General features: G+C 39.1%; 1 protein-coding gene across 1 annotated transcript in view; it reads right to left on the minus strand.

Annotated features, from left to right (window-relative positions):
• Window positions 1-20,673, minus strand: part of PDCD6IP (programmed cell death 6 interacting protein) — a 72,068-nt gene that overhangs the window by 36,960 nt on the left and 14,435 nt on the right. The window contains exons 4-9 of the mRNA XM_010835578.1: window positions 18,573-18,627; window positions 17,123-17,192; window positions 8,814-8,941; window positions 6,405-6,558; window positions 5,119-5,219; window positions 2,722-2,838 (exon numbers count right to left, since the gene is read on the minus strand). Of these exons, the coding sequence (XP_010833880.1) occupies window positions 2,722-2,838; window positions 5,119-5,219; window positions 6,405-6,558; window positions 8,814-8,941; window positions 17,123-17,192; window positions 18,573-18,627 (625 nt within the window). The remainder of the gene's footprint in view (window positions 1-2,721; window positions 2,839-5,118; window positions 5,220-6,404; window positions 6,559-8,813; window positions 8,942-17,122; window positions 17,193-18,572; window positions 18,628-20,673) is intronic.

Here is a 20,673-nt window from a genome sequence, read left to right on the forward strand (position 1 = left end):
GTCAGTCTTATCATCTTATTAGACTCCTTATTAATGAATTAAATAAATATCTGATATGTATCCATTTTATCTGAGTCACAATTTTACATCTATACAGAGGCATCCCTCAGTATCTGTGGGGGTTGGCTCCAGAACTCTTCACAGGCACTAAAATCTGAACGCTGGCCCCCTGGACCTACAGATTCTGTGTCTGCAGATTAAACATAGTACACGACCAGCAGTTGGTTGACTCCACAAATTCAGAAGCTGCCAGTATGGAGAGCCGAGTATTTATTCATTGAAATACACCTGCATGTAAGTTGACTTGGACAGTTCACATCTGTGTTGTTCAAGGGTAAACTGTATTTTTATGTCTTTTTAAAAATTGAGCCTTGGTAGCTTTAGAGACTCACCAGGACAATCAAGTAGACCCACTTCCTGGAGCCTAATGAACTATATTGTTCAAGAAGCGCACTTCCTGAGCTGTGTAAGCCCAGGTACAATTTTTCTTGGCCCCAGAAGTGAATTACCCACAGCAATTTTCCCTTTGCTATCTTACCTATTGCAGTGATATTCCTGAGTCCTGTGATTTGTTTTTTATCTCTGGCTTGCTCATGACTAATAAGCTTTCCCCCATTACTGTTAACAATGACTGCAAAACTGACTGAACGGTGCGACCATCAGGTGCATGGGGCATTCTGAGCAAAAGACTGCAGAGAATATGACTTACTGTTCATCGTTTTTGTCTGTTTTGTTCTCTTTGCCTATGTCTCAGCTCAAATCAAGTAAAAAAAATATATTTCATGCCTAATGGAAAGAGGAACAGCCCCAGGAGACATGAATCAGTAAGTATTTATGTTGTTAACTTCTGACCTATGACTAAAGCTAAAAAAAGTGTCTAAAAGTGAAAGAAGTCCGTATCTCCTGTGTGAATTTGAAATAGCTTCCTTTTTCCAAAGAGGTTTTAAAAATTAGATTAAAATTTCAAAAGGAGATCTTATATAACCGGTTTATAGAGAATACTCATTTGAACATAAAAGTTCCAGAATTCCCCCAAAATAAAGAAGCTACACTCCTATAAAACAAAGACCAGTTTACCAACAGTGGACACTGAGAGAGGAATTCAGGATAAAAAACAAGATGACGCACTCCTCACGCTCTGGAAAAACAGGCCCCTTAGACAGATGTATATCTCAGGAAGAATTTTAATGAATTCAGATTCCTGTATCTTCCCATACACAGAAAAGCACTAAAATCATTAACCTGAGATATCTGTTCTTTGTGACTAGCAGTAATCTTTTACTGAAAGGTATGCTTGACTGGAGGTATTCTCTCATCAAAATCAAATATGAGCGGGTTTCTCCCCTACCTCTTCAGAAAGGCTCCTCGGAGCTACTGAGAGGCCATCTCCCAGGCCACTGCTGCTGCTGCTAAGTCACTTCAGTCGTGTCCAACTCTGTGCGACCCCATAGACAGCAGCCCACCAGGCTCCCCCATCCCTGGGATTCTCCAGGCAAGAACACTGGAGTGGGTTGCCATTTCCTTCTCCAATGCATGAAAGTGAAAAGTGAAAGTGAAGTCGCTCAGTCGCCTCCGATTCTTAGCGACCCCATGGACTGCAGCCCACCAGGCTCCTCCACCCAAGGGATTTTCCAGGCAAGAGTCCTGGAGCTCCCAGGCCACAGTCCTCAGTACAGTCCCTGAATAAAACTTACACTCCAACTCGTATGCTGTGTGCTTTTCTTTTAGTCGGTACTCCTGATACTTTAAATACACTACCCTGAAAAAAACTTTCCCCTAGAAACCCCTTTCTCAGAAGCATATGTTTTCATCTGCTTTCATATGATGCTAAGTTATTACAATCAAAGTGAATCCCTGGACAAATAAATGTTTGATAATCTGAGTGTGCCTTTCTCTGATTTTGTCAGTGTGGAGTATAATACAAGCATATATTTTATTTTTTTTTTATAAAACTTGGGTTTCTCTTCTCATGAAAAGACTAATTACCCTGAACTTCCTAAGTAAGATTTGCATTGTATCTTCTAATACTAGTCCATACTTAAATTTCCTTAACAGTCCTCTTCCTACCATCTGCTGACCAACTCTTAAAATACAATCTGTATAACAGCGCTCGCCCCTGCTGCAAAGTTGACCCAGATATCATAGCAAGTTACTCACACACCTAGGGCAGATACCACAGCATAGAAGGTAGTCTGCTGATTACACGATCTATTTATATACGTTACCACTGTCCTTCTCAAACTATGGAATTGTATGACCCAATTACAGACCAAGGCTATGCCACAAGTTAAGCACTCCACATCCTTTCTGGAGCATGACAATTAATTTAGAGTATTTTATACTAAAATAAACATGAGTAAATAAAAGAGAACTGAATGCAAAGTTAACATGAAATTTTTAGATAAAATAGGAAACTTCAAAAAGCACACAGTAGGTATGCTGTGCTGTGCTCAGCTGCTCTGTCACACAGAACTCTTTGTGACGCAATATACTGCAGCCCACCAGGCTCCTCTGTCCATGGGATTTCCCAGGCAGCAACACTGGAGTGGGTTGCCACTTCCTTCATAGCCTGAAAAATAAAAACAATCACCCATCTTCATGGACAGGTGCAGTCAGTGGGAAAGCTTTTTATGAGCAAACTTTGGAATCTCACTAAAAAAAAGAAGAAAAAGGAAATCCAAGTATTCAAGTGACTTAAATATTTATTTCTAAGAAACTCACCTGTAGCCGTGCAATCTCTTCTCCAAATTTCTTCTGCTGTTTTGCCAGGATAGACTGGTGGTACTCAGCATAGGCCTGCATGATACAGGGCTTTGCAGCCAGGACAGGGAACACCTCCTGGAAATAAAAATACTGACCAGGGAGAGTCCAACCACACAAACCACCACAGACAACATGGGATGCAGGAAGAAAAAGGAAAAGGAGACAGAAATTAGAATCACCCCATTAATAGTTTAGAGATAGGTTAGTCATTAGGTGTAAACAGAGAAGACCACATGATTTTACGTGGACTGGATTCAATGAATTCAGGGTTTTTTTCTTCCAATTAGAATTAACAACTGGGTTTTTTAACTGTTAAATGTAGCCAATTTAGGTTTTTACAATTCTCTTTAAGCCATGAAGTCAACATTTTGTTTACAAAGAAATAAGGAAAGCATGCATTAGAAAGAGAAGTAGAATGGACATTCACAGAGGAACATCAAGCACAGGGCTTTAGCAGCTTTCTTGTGAGCCCTTACCCAGCTCTCAGTTAACTAAGACACCATTACTCACATATACTAATGAAACTGCTCTATAGCTGACTGTTTCATCATGTTTAAAAGACAAAAGACAGTGAAGTAAGTTCCCACTTAAATTCACAATCTAAGAGACTTTTAATAACAATGATTTTTAGCCATACAAAAAGTACTCAGCATCACATAAAGACTAACATTTCAATACCATACACTCAAAAACACATAGCAGACAGACAAATGCACTGAGCTAATAACTAAAATGATAAAGTCTTACTTTGCCCTAATTTGTTTTGAAAAACGTTCCAACCAAAACTGATTTTAGAAGATCCAAAAACATGAACCAAAAAAGCAGTAGAGGGTCTTCCAAAATATCAAATCCTACCCTATAAGCTCAATGTTTTTAGGAAGTACATGCCATTTAATATCCAAGAAATATACTAGACAATCACTGTCTAGACAAAAAAAAATAATAAGAGAAATGAAAACTGAATTACTACCTTGTTTGCTTTCCTGTCTCCCAGTGAATAATTTCCTAGCTTCCTGGGTCACTACTTGCAGATATTCCAGTTTTATAACTAGAATATGAAAATACCTGATGAGCTTTATTAGTCAAAAGGCAAAAATAAAAGACACCTAAAATCTCAAACTGCACTTATGCCAGTTCTCAAGGTTAAGTCTGGAGCAACTGGGTACTTAAACAGATTTTTCAAGGAATACCAGGAGTGGTGCAGAGGTAGTTTCCAAGTCTTTGTAGGTGACACTGTCTTCTCGCCAGGACAGGACTGAACTAACGGCCTCACAGGATTTAACAGTACACTGTGCAGCTGATCACGAGGTCTTTCAGATGAAGAAAAGGTGACAGGAAATCCCAAGTCTCTTAACAGCAACACTATTACTACTCAAGAGTCCTAGGCAAATTCTTCTACTGATCTCTTGGTGAATTTTAAATCTCCAGCATACTTCAAATTCCTTGATGCTCATATTCTGCTCATTCTCAACACTCATGTGTTGAGATACTTTCATGCTTTTTTATTTTGCCACAAAATTGTCTGCAATTTCATAATTTATAAAGATTCCTGAACGACTTATAAATCATTTTCCCTAAAAAAAGCACGTAACAAATACCATTTGCTAGCATACAGACAAAATGAATTCCTTGAACATTTCTGAAAGAAAGCAGTTGACTCTTACGACATTTCAATCTGTAAGCTTCTGTTTTTAAGCATACTGAATTTACCTCTCAGTCTGTCTGCTTTATCATTTACAAATGCTCATCACTGACTAGTCTCTTCAAATGCTGCTTCAGAAAGGTTAACATTAAAACAATTAATACTTCCTGTGACACGAGGTTTTAGACGACGGTTTTCCTGAGCTGTACAACAGCAGCCCAATTCTCTGTCCCTGCTGGCAAAACTCAATTCTAATCAAAGTACGGGGTGATTTGTTAAGTTTCCTTTTCCTTTTGTCTTTATGTCTGTTTGTGTGCTTTAAGATTCATCTTTAAGAAAACAGGACAATAATTAAAAGCGTGAATAATCAACATGCTCAAGTATCATGCTGTACCAAAGGACCAATGATTCAAAACAATGCCCTGATCTGATAAAATTACTGGAGACAGGTATTCATAATTTTCCAGAAAGAGTTTTAGCTTCGAAAAATAAATTTAGTAAAGAACAGAAGCAAAGGCATTCGCTAAATATGAAAGAGAAAGTGTCATGCATCTTAAATTAAAAACTATTTCTACAAACATATTCTTCAAATGCCTCCCCTTAAATTTCAAATTTCTTTAGAAATTGTAATTTTCAACTTGCTTAAGACACAAAAATGTCCGAATAGTTCCACATGCAAAACAACCAAGTATTTACAAAAAACAATAACTTACCTTGGGGAGAGTATCTTTGTATTGACATTGTTTAAAAGCATCACCAAAATAATCTGCAGCCTGATTAGCCAATTTAGCTATGATGGCATCTTTCATTTTATCTGGAATAAAATATTAAACTGATCATTTCAATGAAAATAAATATAAAATAATCTGATATGTCATGGTAACTCAGTGAAGACATTGAGATCACAAGTTTATACATTTGTCTTACAAAATCCTTGGTGATGAAACTAATTCTCCTGTGTACAAGTTAATTATTCCATAGACAGATCCAGAGAGTTGGAATAAATGAGCAGCTGTCAGAAGCCAAGGTACACAAGGAGTGGAGAGTGACTGACAGTACCTGTGGCATTTCTTTCATTTCTTTTGGGGGTGGGATGTTCTAAAGTAAGACAGTTAGGGATGGCTGCAAAACTCTGAATACACTAAAAACCAATGCATTGTATACGTTAAAAGGGTAAACGTTATTGTATATGAATTCTATCTCAGTATAAGCTGTTATTTTAAAAGAAAACCTTTCCCAGTTCGTTTAGCTTCCACTTGCTGGACTGCTCTCATGCTCTGTTCCTCTATACTTGCACGTTCAGTCCTTGTTCTTATCTCTCACACTAACTTACATGCCTTAGAACAAGTGTCCTTATTCCCTCATTCACAGGGCCAGGGACTCTGCTGGGATGGCTCCTCCTTGTTAGTTGAAGTCTAGTTTAAACAAGACCTCCTCAAGGAAATTCTTCTTGACTGAAAAATCTAAAAACAGCATGACTCCCCCTACATCCTTATCCCACAGCCACCACCAGTCATCATCACATCTTATCTTGTTTATAGCAATTATCTCTCTCTAAAATTACCTTGGCTACTTACTTTCTTGTTTATCATCTCCCCCATGATAAACTGCAAGCTTCCTAAAAAGAGAAATCTTCTCTGTCTGCTGACTCCATCTAGAGCCGATCACAGGGACCGGCATACAGCTGTACCCAGTAATTACAATATCTGATGAATGAGTGAATTTTAGATGTTACAAACCTACATAACTACTCCTCCAGGGTTCAGTGTTTTAAGATGGTAACTACACATTTTATAAAAGACTTCAAAAACAGCCTACATTCTGAATTGTGTGTTTATACCACCTTCAGGTCAGAAAAGAAAAGTTGAAATTTTTCAATGAACCACGGGTCAAAGATGCAAAGATGAAAGTTCTACATTGAACATATTATAATCACCTTATTTTAAAAGCCTGTCACTTCTTTTCCCATGCAACAGAATGGAGAACAAAGTGGAATTACCTCTTTTGGCTTTTAAAAAAAACACTTCTTGGGCCTGGGCCAGCATGATAAGGCTGAGGGTCCCAACAGTGTCTGGAGATATGTCCACAGTGGGCTCTCTATTCAAGGCAGATAAAACGGTCTCTTTAATGTGTAAAAAGGCACCACTAGCAAACTAGAGGAAGGAAAAGGAGAATTTCATTAAAATCTGTAGGAACTCAGCAAGACAATTTTCTACTATTACACACAAAACACTTCAAATGTTAACTCAGTTCAACAGTTACTGTACTTAAATTCTTATATTATGAAAAACAGACCTAAGACATCTCACCTACCAACAATAAGAATATTTTTCTAAAAACACTACAGAATAAGATTTAACATGCATTAGACATTCAACAGCAACAAAGTAAACTGATGCGACCAAGTGATTCAACTTTTGCAAATACTTCCTCAAAATCCAACATGTGAACAGAGGCAGGGATATTATTAAAATGTTTTTAGCCCTAAAATGTTCTTGCTTTGGTTCCAAATTCATCTCTCAGATAATTAAAGAGTACTGATACCTAGTCCTCTGAGAACAGCAGGATGATCCCTGGCTAAGGATCTTTCATTTGGCTTTCAGAGCTCCCTGGTAAAACGTTTCCCATCAGATTTTTCTTCTCAATTACATTTTGCTTAGCTTCCCAGGTGGCACAGTGGTAAAGAATCCACCTGCCAATGCAGGAGGCACAAGAGACATGGGTTCCATCCCTGGGTCAGAAGATCCCCTGGAGAAGGAAATGGCTGCACTCCAGTATATCTCGCCTGGGGATCCCACAGAGAGAGGAGCCTGGTGGGTTGCAGGCCATGAGGTCACAGAAGAGTCAGACGTAACTCAGCACTGCACTGAGGTTAACACTAAAATAACTGCGTTTATGAAACAACTGACCCTGGGAGAAAGAAAGACATCGATCTGGGATTAAAAGGAGCTGTGGGTTATGCAGTTAAGCTACACAGAGCTAACTCAAGGTTAAGCTGCACCGAAGTGAACATCACATTTGCTGCAGTCAGAAAGCACCATAAAACTAGATCAATGTCTGCAAGGAGCGATCAGCTGACACGCTGAGCACACTAACAGAATCACACACTACTAACGCACAGGATCTGGTCTCCCATTCACAAATAAGGAACGGAGAGCTACAGAGATTAAAGCACTTACCCAAGGGCACAGAGTGTCTTGGCAGCAAATGGCTTGGAAAGAAACTTAGAATCTCTTTCCCTCACACTAGGGACCTTGCTGTGAGTAAAAGTGCAATGTATCCTCAGTAATTCAGGATGCCCTCTAAGATCTCACATGCCAACAAGTGGAGTTTACAATGCATAGACAACTAAATAAAATTTTAATTCATTTTCTTATTTTAAAAAACTTGCCACTTATAGCCTCCCAAAGGAAAGGTATTTGGATCAGGATTGTCATCTGTGCCCATCCAAAACTGGGAGCATGTTGTGTGGTTAAAGTACATTTTCCTCTCACTTTCTTAGAACAGCATTCTTCAACTCCCCTAAACTTGAACAATGGAAAAGACCGAACTCCACCTCTGAAACAAGCTAACTTCAGAACCATGAGAGACAGTACAAGGACCATTTGGGATTCCCTAAAATTTAGAACCCCTGAAACCCCAGGGGACCACTGCATTAACACTTCTGCCCTCTAGTTCCCTCATCTGGAAAACAAGAATGACATTATGCAGCGTGCATCACCAAGTGTGCAAGAGAACATGAACGTACTCTGTAAATGATAAAGCAACAGAAAACATGAAAACATAATTATAGATTACCACTTCACAATGATCACTTATTTTTCCTTAAATTGAAGCAAAAAAAAGCTGAGTCAACAATACACTCTCGCCAAATAAGATGCCATATTAGTAACTGACTGTATGTAAAACCTACATTTAGTTAATAACATTACGTATCTGACCACATTTAACTATGACCTCTTCACAAGTCTTAGAGGTAAAATTTTCTTGCCAAGATGTCTTAACTTTTGTGACACTGGTGAAATTTTAACTATATCTCGCTAAGAAAAATTATGCAAAAATAATGTATAAATATTTTAAATGAGGTCATGCATTTAAAAGGGACTCGCCAAAGATTTTATCTCAAACAATTAATCATTTTTTCTCCCAACATTTACTCAGCCTTTATTATGTGCCAAGCACTGTGCTAGGTGCCGGGTGTACAATGGTGAGGAAAACAGAGCTGGGTTTACAAATCCGTTCTTTTATCTAAGGACTTCAAAAAAATGTATCAATTCATTAAAAAGTACATTATTTTTCAAGGAAGCATCTGTATGTAAAGAAACATTTACAAACCCTAAACGCAAATGATTTTCAACTCAATCCAACTCAGTGTTGACAGTTAGGTAGTAACTACTGTTCTGCGTACCTGATAATGTTTAGCAGCGATTTTCAATCCTTCATCATTATCCAGGTTCTGTTCTGCTGCAATCTGGCTAGCTAAGGCTGCACAATTGAACAACACACAGCTCTTTTCATATCCTAAGCTTGCAAGAGCTGTAAAAGATTGAGAAGGAAAAATTCATCAGATTATATTTTTTTCTAAAGAAAATGAATGTTTCAAAGAGAAATACTATGACCTCTATCCCACTAGCTCTCACAAAAACAAGTTTCCAGATCTGTTTTCTCACCCATAATCTGCTCCCATATTTCTAGCTGCCCTAGCAGGCATCTATTTCCACAACAATATTCTCATCACCTAAAACTCAAGGATCAATAAATTCATCTTTCCTTCCCTTTACATCCACACTATTAGATTCAAAATGAAAAGTCATTCTCACATTATTTTAAATTCAATTCAAATAAATTCTTCCCATTTTCCCATCAGCTCTCTCAAAATGACACCTTCCCATGACATTCAAACCAGTTTCTCACTTGCTACAAACCTATGCCAATTTGAAGTACCTCCCACCTGGCCTTCTGTGTCTCACTTCCTTATATTAATAACATATCTCTCAGAGGACTAGAAGACTATCTGGTTAAAATACAATTCTGACTAAGAATCTACACGTCTCACATCAATTGGGATAGCTACTATCAAACAAAATAGAGGACTTCCCTAGCAGTACAGTGGAAGAATCCGCCTGCCAATGCAGAGAACACACAGGTTCAATCCGTGGTCCGTGAAGATTCCACATGCCATGCGCAGAGCAACTAAGCCCATGAGTCACAACCACTGAGCCTGCGGGCTGCAGCTCCTGAAGCCCACACCCCTGGAGCCTGTGCTCCACAAGAGAGGCCCTGCGATGAGAAACCCACGCCCCTGGAGCCTGTGCTCCCCAAGAGAGGCCCCGCAATGAGAAGCCCACTCACCCAGGGGAGGGTAGCCCCCGCGCGCCCCAAATACTGAAAGCCCCCTCGCAGCAACAAAGACCCAGCACAACCAAAACTGAGTAAAGAGAAACAAAACTGAATGGGACAGTTGTCGACAGGCATGTGGAGAGACTAGAACCGTTGTGTACTGGTGGTGGAGATGTAAAATGTTGCAGCCATGTGGAAAACAATACGAAGATCCCTCGAAAAGTTAGAAATAAAATTACTGCATAATCCAACAATTCCACTTCTGAGTATAAAACCAGAAGAAATGAAAGCAGGGTTTAGTCTCCAGGATATCTGTACATCCATGTTCATATCAGAATCATTCACAGTAGCCAAAAGGAGGAAGCAATTCAGTGGTTCATGAACAGAAGCAAAACATAGTATAAACCTACAACGGAGTATCATTAGGCTTAAAAAGTAGGGAAATCCGATCACATACCATAAGATGGACGAACCTTAACGACATTACACTAAGCAGAACATGCTAGTCACAAAAAGACAAACGCTCTATGATCCCACCCACGTGAGGTGTCTAAAGCAGTCAAACTTCTATAAACAGAAGGTAGAATGGTGGTCACCAAGTACTGGGGCACGGGTGAAAAGGGAAGCTGTTATTTAAAGAGCACAGAGTTTCAGACTGGCAAGATCAGAACGTTTCAGAGATGTTTCACAATGTGAGTACACCCAACGCCTCTGAACTATACACTTAACACTGGTTAAGACAGGGACCTCCCTGGCAGTCCAGTGCTTAGCACTTGGTGCTTTCACTGCTGGAACCCAGGTTCAGCCCTTAGCTAGGGAACTAAGAGCCCACAAGCCACGCAATGAGGGGGGAAAAAAATTTTTTTTAATTGGTTAAGATAGTATATTTTATGTTATGGGTTTTTTTAAACACATACACACACACACAGAAGAACAAATTCAATCATAGTCACATTCAAGATGTCACATAATGTGCCAGATATTGAAAACCAAGCAAAATAATCATAAGGCTTCTGACAAAACCATTGAACAAACCACCCAGGAAAACCAGAATAACATTATAGCTGTGTGTTTATGCCATACAGAAGTGTCATAAAGTAAAACACTTGTTATGAGCACTTTAGTAGTCTCCCCTGTAATTACAGCCAGCTTTTAGCTTGCCCCCAACCTAATTCTAGCCTCTGCAGCATAAAGCAGACATACACACCAGCTATTCTAGCCTCATTTCAGTTCAGTCATTCAGTCATGGCCGACTCTTTAGGACCCCATGGACTGCAGCACACCAGACTTTCCTGTCCATCACCAACTCCCGGAGCTTGCTCAAAGTCATGTCCATTGAGTCAGTGATGCCATCCAACCATCTCATCCTCTGTCGTCCCCTTCTCCTCCAGCCTTCAATCTTTCCCAGCATCAGGGTCTTTGCCAATGAGTCAGTTCTTTGCATCAGGTGGCCAAAGCATTGGAGTTTCAGCTTCAGCATCAGTCCTTCCAATGAATATTCAGGATTGATTTCCCTTAGGATGGGCTGGTTGGATCACCTTGCAGTCCAAGGGACTCTCAGGAGTCTTCTCCAACACCACAGTTCAAAAGCATCAATTCTTCGACACTCAGCTTTCTTTATGGTTCAAATTTCACATCCATACATGACTACTGGAAAAACCATAGCTTTGAGTAGACAGACCTTTGTCAGCAAGGTAATGTCTCTGCTTTCTAATATGCTGTCTAGGTTGGTCATAGTTTTTCTTCCAAAGAGCAAGCGTCTTGACCTGCATACAGATTTCTCAGGAGGCAGGTAAGGTGGTCTGGTATTCCCATCTCTTTAAGAATATTCCACAGTTTGTTGTGATTCACACATTCAAAGGCTTTGGCATAGTCAATAAAGCAGAACTAGATGTTTTTCTGGAACTCTCTCTTTTTCGATGATTTAACAGATGTTGGCAATTTGATCTCTAGTTCCTCTGCCTTTTCTAAATCCAGCTTGAACATCTACAAGCTCACGGTTCAACATTCTGTTGAATCCTGGCTTGGAGAATTCTGAGCATTACTCTAATAAGTGTGTGAAATGAGTGCAATTGTGCGGTAGTTTGAACATTCTTTGGCAATGCCTTTCTTTGGAACTGGAATGAAAACTGACCTTTTCCAGTCCTGCGGTCACTGCTGAGCTTTCCAAATTTGCTGGCATATTGAGTGCAGCACTTTCACAGCATCAACTTTTAGGATTCTAAATAGCTCAGCTGGAATTCCATCACCTCCACTAGCTTTGTTCGTAGTGATGCTTTCTAAGGCCCACTTGACTTCACGTTCCAGGATGTCTGGTTCTAGGTGAGTGATCACACCATCGTGATTATCTGGGTCATGAAGATCTTTTTGTATAGTTCTTCTGTGTATTCTTGCCACCTCTTCTTAATGTCTTCTGCTTCTCTTAGGTCCATACCACTTCTGTCCTTATTATGCCCATCTTTGCATGAAATGTTCCCTTGGCATCTCTAATTTTCTTGAAGAGATCTCTAGTCTTTCCCATTCTATTGCTTTCCTCTATTTCTCTGCACTGTTCACTTAAGATGGCTTTCTTATCTCTCCTTGCTGTTCTCTGGAACTCTACATTCAGATAGGTATACCTTTCCTTTTCTCCTTTGCCTTTTGTGTCTCTTTTCTCAGCTATTTGTAAGGCCTCCTCAGACTACCATTTTGTCTTTTTGCATTTCTTTTTCATGGGGATGGTCTTGATCACTGCCTCCTGTACAGTGTTACAAACCTCCATCCATAGTTCTTCAGGCACTCTATCAGATCTAATCCCTTGAATCTATTTCTCACTTCTACTGTATAGTCATAAGGGATTTGACTTAGGTCATATCTGAATGGTCTAGTGGTTTTCCCTACTTTCTTCAATTTAAGTCTGAATTTGGCAATAAGGAGTTCATGATCTGAGCCACAGTCAGCTCCCAGTCTTGTTTTTGCTGACCATATAGAACTTCTCCATCTTTGGCTGCAAAGAATATAATCAATCTGATTTCAGTATTGACCATCTGGTGATGTCCACGTGTAGAGTGGTCTCTTGCATTGTTGGAAGAGGGTGTTTGCTATGACCAATGGCATTCTCTTGGCAAAACTGTTAGCCTTTCCCTGCTGCATTTTGCACTCCCAGGTCAAACCTGCCTGTTATTCCACATATCTCTTGACTTCCTATTTTTGCATTCCAGTCCCCTATGATGAAAAGGACATCTTTTGGGGGTGTTAATACTAGAAGGTCTTGTAGGTCTTCACAGAAACATTCAACTTCAGTTTCTTTGGCATTAGCGGTTGGGGCACAGACTTGGATTACTGTGATACTGAATGGCTTGTCTTGGAAATGAACAGAGATCATTCAGTCATTTTTGAGATTGCACCCAAGTACTACATTTTAGACTCTTGTTGACTATGAGGGGTACTTCATTTCTTCTAAGGGATTCTTGCTCACAGTAGTAGATATAATGGCCATCTGAATTAAATTCACCCATTCCAGCCCATTTTAGTTCACTGATTCCTAAAACATCACCTCTTGCCATCTCCTATTTGACACTGCCAATTTGCCTTGATTCCTGGACCTGACATCCCAGGTTCCTATGCAATATTGTTCTTTACAGCATTGGACTTTACTTCCATCACCAGTCACAGCCACAACTGGGCATTGTTTTCGCTTTGGCTCTGTCTCTTCATTCTTTCTGGAGTTACTTCTCCACTCCTCTCCAGTAGCATACTGGGCACCTGCCGACCTGAGGAGTTCATCTTTCAGTGTCATATTTTTTTGCCTTCTCATACTGTTCATGGGGTTCTCAAGGCAAGAATACTCAAGAATACTCTAACCTACTTTCTTAAATAAATGTATTAACAATCTACAATAACCAGGAGCAGAACACACACAAAAATTAAGATCAAGGTGAACTGAAAATCTGAACCCAGAATAAACAAAAACAATTTCAGTAACAGAAAGCAACATTTCCAAGATCCTCATGAGCATCCTTAAAAGAGATTCAAAGACAGTACATCCATAAAACAAGTACAGGATGTTATTAAAAAAGAATACTCCTCGAGTAAGAAAAAGCCCCTGGAAATGAAAATTTGATCACTAAAAGTTTTTAGTGATCAGAAGGGATGATCCCACATGCCACAGGGCAACTAAGCCCAGGGGCCACAGCTACTACAGCCTGCACACCTTAGAGCTGGTGCTCCACAGTGAGAGAAGCCAAGGCAAGGAGAAGCCCGTGCACGCAACCAGAGAGTAGCCCCCACTCACCAAGCTATAAAAAGCCCATATACAGCAGGACCCAGCACAGTCAAAACTAAAAATCAAACAAAAACAAAAGAATATATTCCAGTGAAGGAGGAACACACAATATTCAGAAAACAATGATTCTAAACTAAAGGATAATCATTATAGAGAAGCTTTAGACAGCAAACGGCTCACACTCAAGAAAGAAAAGACGCCAAGGGAACAGAAGAGCCACTCAGGAAGAGGGGAGTTGAGAGAGACAAATAATGAGACTGAGAGTTTGGGAAATCTTGAGACTATGATAAAAGCACAGAATGTATGTGTTGGTAGAGCAATTAAAACTTGTAAATGTACACACAGAGCCGTACAAGAAAGTGACAGTGTAAATATGACAACAGCTCATCCAATATATGAATTAGCAGACTTCAAGAACAATGAAATATACTCCAAGCAACAGATAAAACTTTTTTTTTTTTTTTACAAAATATATATCCCAGCCTATTATATTTCCCATAAACATTATCATCCCAGGTCATAGTCTGCTATTTTATTTTGACAATTTCTCATCCAGGAAGTAGCAATCACCTTGGGTTTTATACAAAAGGTGTCCCAAGGAGACCAACTCTGGGGCCCTGAGTTATATAGCAGCTCTCACCTGTAACATGTCTTTTATTGGATATTCAGTGGACACAGGTCTACATGTCAACAAATATATATCATTCTTAATACTTTAAATTACACAATATTCTAAGGAATGGGCAGCCCATGCTTCATTTACCCTAAACATTACTGATGGACATTTAATCCCCCGTAACTGATACTAGAAATGCCTTGATGATCTCTACCTCCTGTTTTATATGTGCGCTCAATTCTTTTCCATCCCAATTCCTCTAGGATCTCGATTCATCAACTTTATCTATCTCACTTAAGTGTATCCTAGTTCTATGGATACCTGCTCCTTATTCCCAGCCAAAGAATCTGCTTGTCACAGCAGTACTGGAAATCCTTCTCTTGATCTTGCCTCTCTCTCAGCATAATGACCCCTCTGTCCCCAAATCGTCACTGCATGTTTTCTGAACTGAGCTGTTCAGCACCCACATGTGTTGTTCGCATTTCCTAACTTCCGGTCCTCTCTCAACCCAACACAACCTGACTTCAGCCTGCCCTAGGGAATCTTCTTTCTCCTCCTGTGTTGTGCTGTGCTTAGTTGCTCAGTCGTGTCCAATTCTTTGTGACCCCATGGACTGTAGCCCACCAGGCTCCTCTGTCCACGGGGATTCTCCAGGCAAGAATACTGGAATGGGTTGCCATGCCCTCCTCCAAGGGATCTTCCCAACCCAGGGATTGAACCCAGGTCTCCAGCATTACAGGTGGATTCTTTATCGACTGAGCTAGCGAATTTTACAACCTTCTTTGACCTACATCTGGACTCTGTCAACAATGTTTCAACATCAAAGTCACATGCAGGCATTTTCAAAGAGATGAAACCCAGTGGCCCACCCTGCAATGTCCTCCTTTCACATCTGGCAGACTGTTATCTTTGTCTGTAAATACAATCAGTATTTCTAACATTTTCCCCAGGTAACTGCAACATGCAGCCAGGTTTGGGAACCACTGGACCGTACAACCTCTGAAACTCTTCTGCACGACCTCTGAAACTCTTCTGGAATTCAATCCCATCTCTATTTTCCCCTGGTTCTTCCGAGATCTGAAAGCCTTTTCTCAACCTCATTCCCAGGAAACTCTTCCTCTTATTTCCCCTAAAAGTTATACTCCCTAGTTTGGCTTTCATACTCTTCCCAACCCACAGTCTACCAGAGAAGATAAATTTATTATCTTTTAAGGAAACTGTTCCTAAATCTACGTCTCCACCTCTTTTGAGTTTTAAATACATTACATCTAAATGCCAAAGAGAAATTTCTACCCAGATATAACACAGAAAAGTCAAACTTGACCTGTCTATTGAAAAGAATAATTATCCACAGGTCAAACCAAGTTACAAATCTTAAAGTCAATCATCAATTCCTTCTAGCCAGCAGATCCATTGGTTTTCACCTCTGAACCCTCTTTCAAAACCATCCTTTCCCCAACCCACAGACACGATACTTGGTCTAATCTCTTCATCTCTCACCAGTTTAATGGGTCTGTTTCTCTCTAGTCTCTGGATTTAGGCTTTTTGAGTCATATACAGTTTCATTAAATCTTAGAAAGTCACTCATCTTTCTAAACCAGTTTTAGTAAGAATAGTGCCTTTTCTCACTGTGCTAAGAGGGAGTTTAGTTAGATAACATGTATAAAGCCCTTTCACAGTGCCCAGGTGGAATAAGCTATGAGGGAAGAACACAAATTGATAGCACACTTGCAACTCTTCACAATCTACTCTCCAATGGCTTCACCCTCCAAAATTCCCGCATCACCCAGAGTTTCAACTCTTATCAATAATTATATTAATATGTGTTAATATGGTAACTTATACTATATGATACTGTTATATAATGTTATATAGTATATATCCTATAATGCATACACATTATATTATAGTTATATGTAATATTAATATTATTCATTGTAGCTAATATTTATTGAGTCTTGTTTTAAGGACTTTACATGTATTCCACTCATTTAATAATCCCACTTCAGAAATGAGAAAATTAACACACAGAAAGGTTAACATGATGAGCTGGTAGATAAAAAAAAGCCTTCACTCTTCTGACTTTTGGTTATTCTACCTGTAACATTATTTTCTACCTGGAAAAAACAAATTCATCCTTCAAGGATTCATTCAAACATCACGTGCATTCAAGAGCAGAATTAACTACTTCCTTGTCTAGGTGCTCATAAGTTTCTTCAGAGGTTAATATACTTCCCACTGTACTTTAAAATGATCAGCTATCTTCCAACCAGACTGAATACAACTATCTTGTTCAGTTTTAAAACTAGGACAGTGCCTGGCAAGACATAGGCTCTCTACAAGTATTTGGAAATTTCATTAGAAGTTGAAGTTAAAAAGAAAACGAAACATAAAAATTTTCATTATTTACAAAGAGTCATTAGGAGAGCAATTTTGGAGACTAAAACAATCCAAGATAGAACAAATTTCCTGTCATTTTTATTTTAAAATTACATACCCAATTTTACCGATCCTCCAAAAAGTGAACCTTTATCAAAAGCATCCTTCCAGGTAAATGTCAAGCAGATCTTGATACAAAGAGGAGGGGAAAAAGAAAATTATGTTACCTTCCTGAATCTCATTCAGTCTCTTTCAAAAAACAATCCACAGTGAAGAAAAGGACAAAAGTTTCAATCTGTCTAAAACACTATCTTCTCTAACCAAACTACTCCTTTTCCTTTTTGTGAACCATGAAATGTTCTTTTCTGAAAGTAAAATTCAGGCAGTAGGATATCTGCAACGTTGCTCTTCCACAGTAATCACACACACACTATCTTCTCCAGAAAACATGGTCTTGCGCATCTTTACAAATCCACAGTGACCTGAACAGAACAGGCACTTAAGTAGGAGAATTTCCAGGATGAGATAAACTTTTATTTCTTGATTTGGGTGATGGCTAGTGGACACAACTGAAGTGACTTAGCAGCAGCAGCAGACGTGTATACTCACTTCGTGATGACTCAGGCTATACACTGTTTGTTAACTGTTCTGTGTGTGTTTTATACACGAATAAAAAGTTTACTTTATTAAAAACTGCATCTCACTCTAAACTATTCCACAGTGTGAAGGTTAAAAGAATTTAGCCTCTTTTAAATTATGTATTGCAATCCAATACAAAATTTTTCAACTATGGCTGAGAGAAATTTTCAATACACCTGAAAGTAGAGACAGTAACACAAGGAACTCACATACACACATCAGTCTTCTACCCTTCTCCACTCATCTACCCACACTTTCCAATCCAAACACCAACACACACATACTTTTTCTCCTGGGGTATTTTAAAACAAGTCTCACCACATCACTTGACTTGTAAAAACTTTATGCTTAAAGTATTTTGTACAAACTATTTTAACATTTAGAAATGTCACAAAAGTTAAAAACTTTTAACAAGTGTCCCAAATATAACTGCACGAAATCATCAGCACTTTCAATATCTATCTTTCAAGAGAAAGACTGACATGCCTACAGTGTAACACCTAATCATAACAGTATTTGCAAGTTTATATGCAAATGCAACTTGGGCAAATAATTTTTAAAGCACATAAACTGAAACTAAATACGTCCTGAATCATATAGTTTCCTACTTTATTCTGTAAAAACCAAAGGAAAGGACATCACAGATTATCTTGGTCCATACTTCCTACAGATAAAAAATGCAGGAAGAAAAATGCAATCCAATGCACTACATGAGCACAGAAGTGACTGAGGAACGGCATGAACAGAATTTCAATAGACACTTCAAAGCAGCACAGATTCATAACAGATGGGCTTAAAAGTTTTTCATTTAAAAGTGTTATAAAAACCTAGAGAGTGAAGAGGCACTGTTTATTTTAATAAAACACCAAGGGTAAGAGGAAATGGGTGATTTACCATTATCACATGTAACTTTAAAACAAATGACTTACCTGGTTTTCAGAAAATGGAAATTTGGGTTCAATGGAACAGATCTGATCATAGTATCTGAAAAAGAGAGCAAATTTGTTTATTTTTGCTTTTGTTTCCCTTGACTGAGGAGACATAAAAAGATATGACTCATATCAAACAGTGTATTTTGTTTTCTTCTAGAAGTTTTATGGCTTCAGGTCTTACATCTAGAAGTCTTTATTCCATTTTGAATTTATTTTTGCTCATGGTGTGAGAAGTAGTCCAGTTTTCCCAACACCATTTACTTCAGAAGCTGTCTTTTCCCTATTGTATAGGAGATTAGGCATACAAATGTCTAATAGAAAATAAATGAGCCACAGATATGGAATGTACAGTGCGGGGAATGTGGTCAATAGTTATGTAATATCTTTGTATGGTGACGAATGGCATCTGAACATATTGGGATTACTTTGAAATGTACAGAAATACTAAATCACTATGCTGTGTGACAGAAACTAACACAGTGTTGTGGGTCAATTCTACTTCAAAACCAAACACACACAGAAAAAGAGATCCAATTTTCGGTTACCAGAGGTGGGGACTTGAGGGGAGAAGAACTGGATGAAGGCAGTCAAAGGTACAAACTTCTAGTCATAAGGTAACTAAGTACTGATACCAGGGCTGTCTAACACAATATGATACATGTAATTAACATTGCTTTATATTATATATGAAAGTTGTTAAGAGAGTAAATCCTAAGTGTTCTCACCACAAGGAAAAAGATTTCTATTTCTTTAATTTTGTATCTATATAAGATGATGGATATTCACTAAACTTACAGTACTCACCAATTCATGACTTAACGTCAAATCCTTACACTGTACTATACCTTAAACTTACACAGAGCTAAGTGTCAATTACATCTCCATAAATCAGGAAGAAAAAGGAACAATAAAAAATAATTGATCAATATAAAAACCAGTCAAAACCTAAAATTACCAAAGCTAAGTATTACACACATTTATATAAATACAACTGGTTTAAGAGTATACTTAAAATTACGCATGCTTACTTTCAGTGGCCCACAAATTAGATTTCAATCAGCCATTTTAAAATTAACTAACATAGTCTTTTAATGTGTAAACCTATAGCTAAAAAGCATGCAATGAAAAAACTATTAACAAAAAACTCTTAGCACCAAAGAAAAATATTTGTCTACTATTATTCGCTAAAAGCAAACTAACCTCTGCCTAGGTAACCAATGCATTTCTTAAAATACTATTTCTTATTAAGGTTATTGTTTACATCCACTGGACAAATTAACACCTCTGGTAAACTACTGATCTATGGGGTCGCATAGAGTCGGACACGACTGAAGTGACTTAGCAGCAGCAGCAGCAAAAGCAGTTTGCTGCTGCTGCTAAGTCGCTTCAGCCGTGTCTGACTCTGTGCGACCCCACAGACGGCAGCCCACCAGGCTCCTCTGTCCATGGGATTCTCCAGGCAAGAGTGCTGGAGTGGGTTGCCATCTCCTTCTCCAATGCAGGGAAGTGAAAAGTAGTTAAGCCGCTGAGTCATGTCTGACTCTTCGCGACCCCATGGACTGCATCGCACCAGGCTCCTTTGTCCACGGGATTCTCCAGGCAAGAGTGCTGTAGTGGGGTACCATTGCCCAGGTTTACCAGCTTTCAAATGTGATTTCAGTATGTCCGCCCCATCCATTTCCACCAATGCTACACAGTGTGCCAACATTTCCCCTCTCCCCTGAAAGCAGACTAATCCACAAGTTCCCCAGCCAGTCACCCTTTCTCTTCTTTCTCATTCTTCCATCTGTTCTCCATATAGCAGCCAGAATGACCATGAAACGTGACCTCTGAGCTAGCAAGGTGGGGGTTAAGGGGTGTCCAAGGCCAAGCTTCTAACTGGCCTCTAATCTTTCTTCTACCCCTTATCACCTCCCTGCCCATCCCCTCCCACGAGTCATCAGGGTTGACTGCAATTGTTATTTCTGAAGCTTAGTTTTCAGGAGGGGTGGGAGCAGATAGGACAAATCAGAGATCAAGTTTATGGCTGCCATGGCTACAAGTTTGGTTACAAACAGGAAGAACAGAACAATTAAATACACTGAAGATAATGGGAGTC

This window comes from Bison bison, unplaced genomic scaffold (genome assembly GCF_000754665.1).
Source record: "Bison bison bison isolate TAMUID 2011002044 unplaced genomic scaffold, Bison_UMD1.0 scf7180017864043, whole genome shotgun sequence".
Taxonomy (NCBI): Eukaryota; Metazoa; Chordata; class Mammalia; order Artiodactyla; family Bovidae; genus Bison; species Bison bison.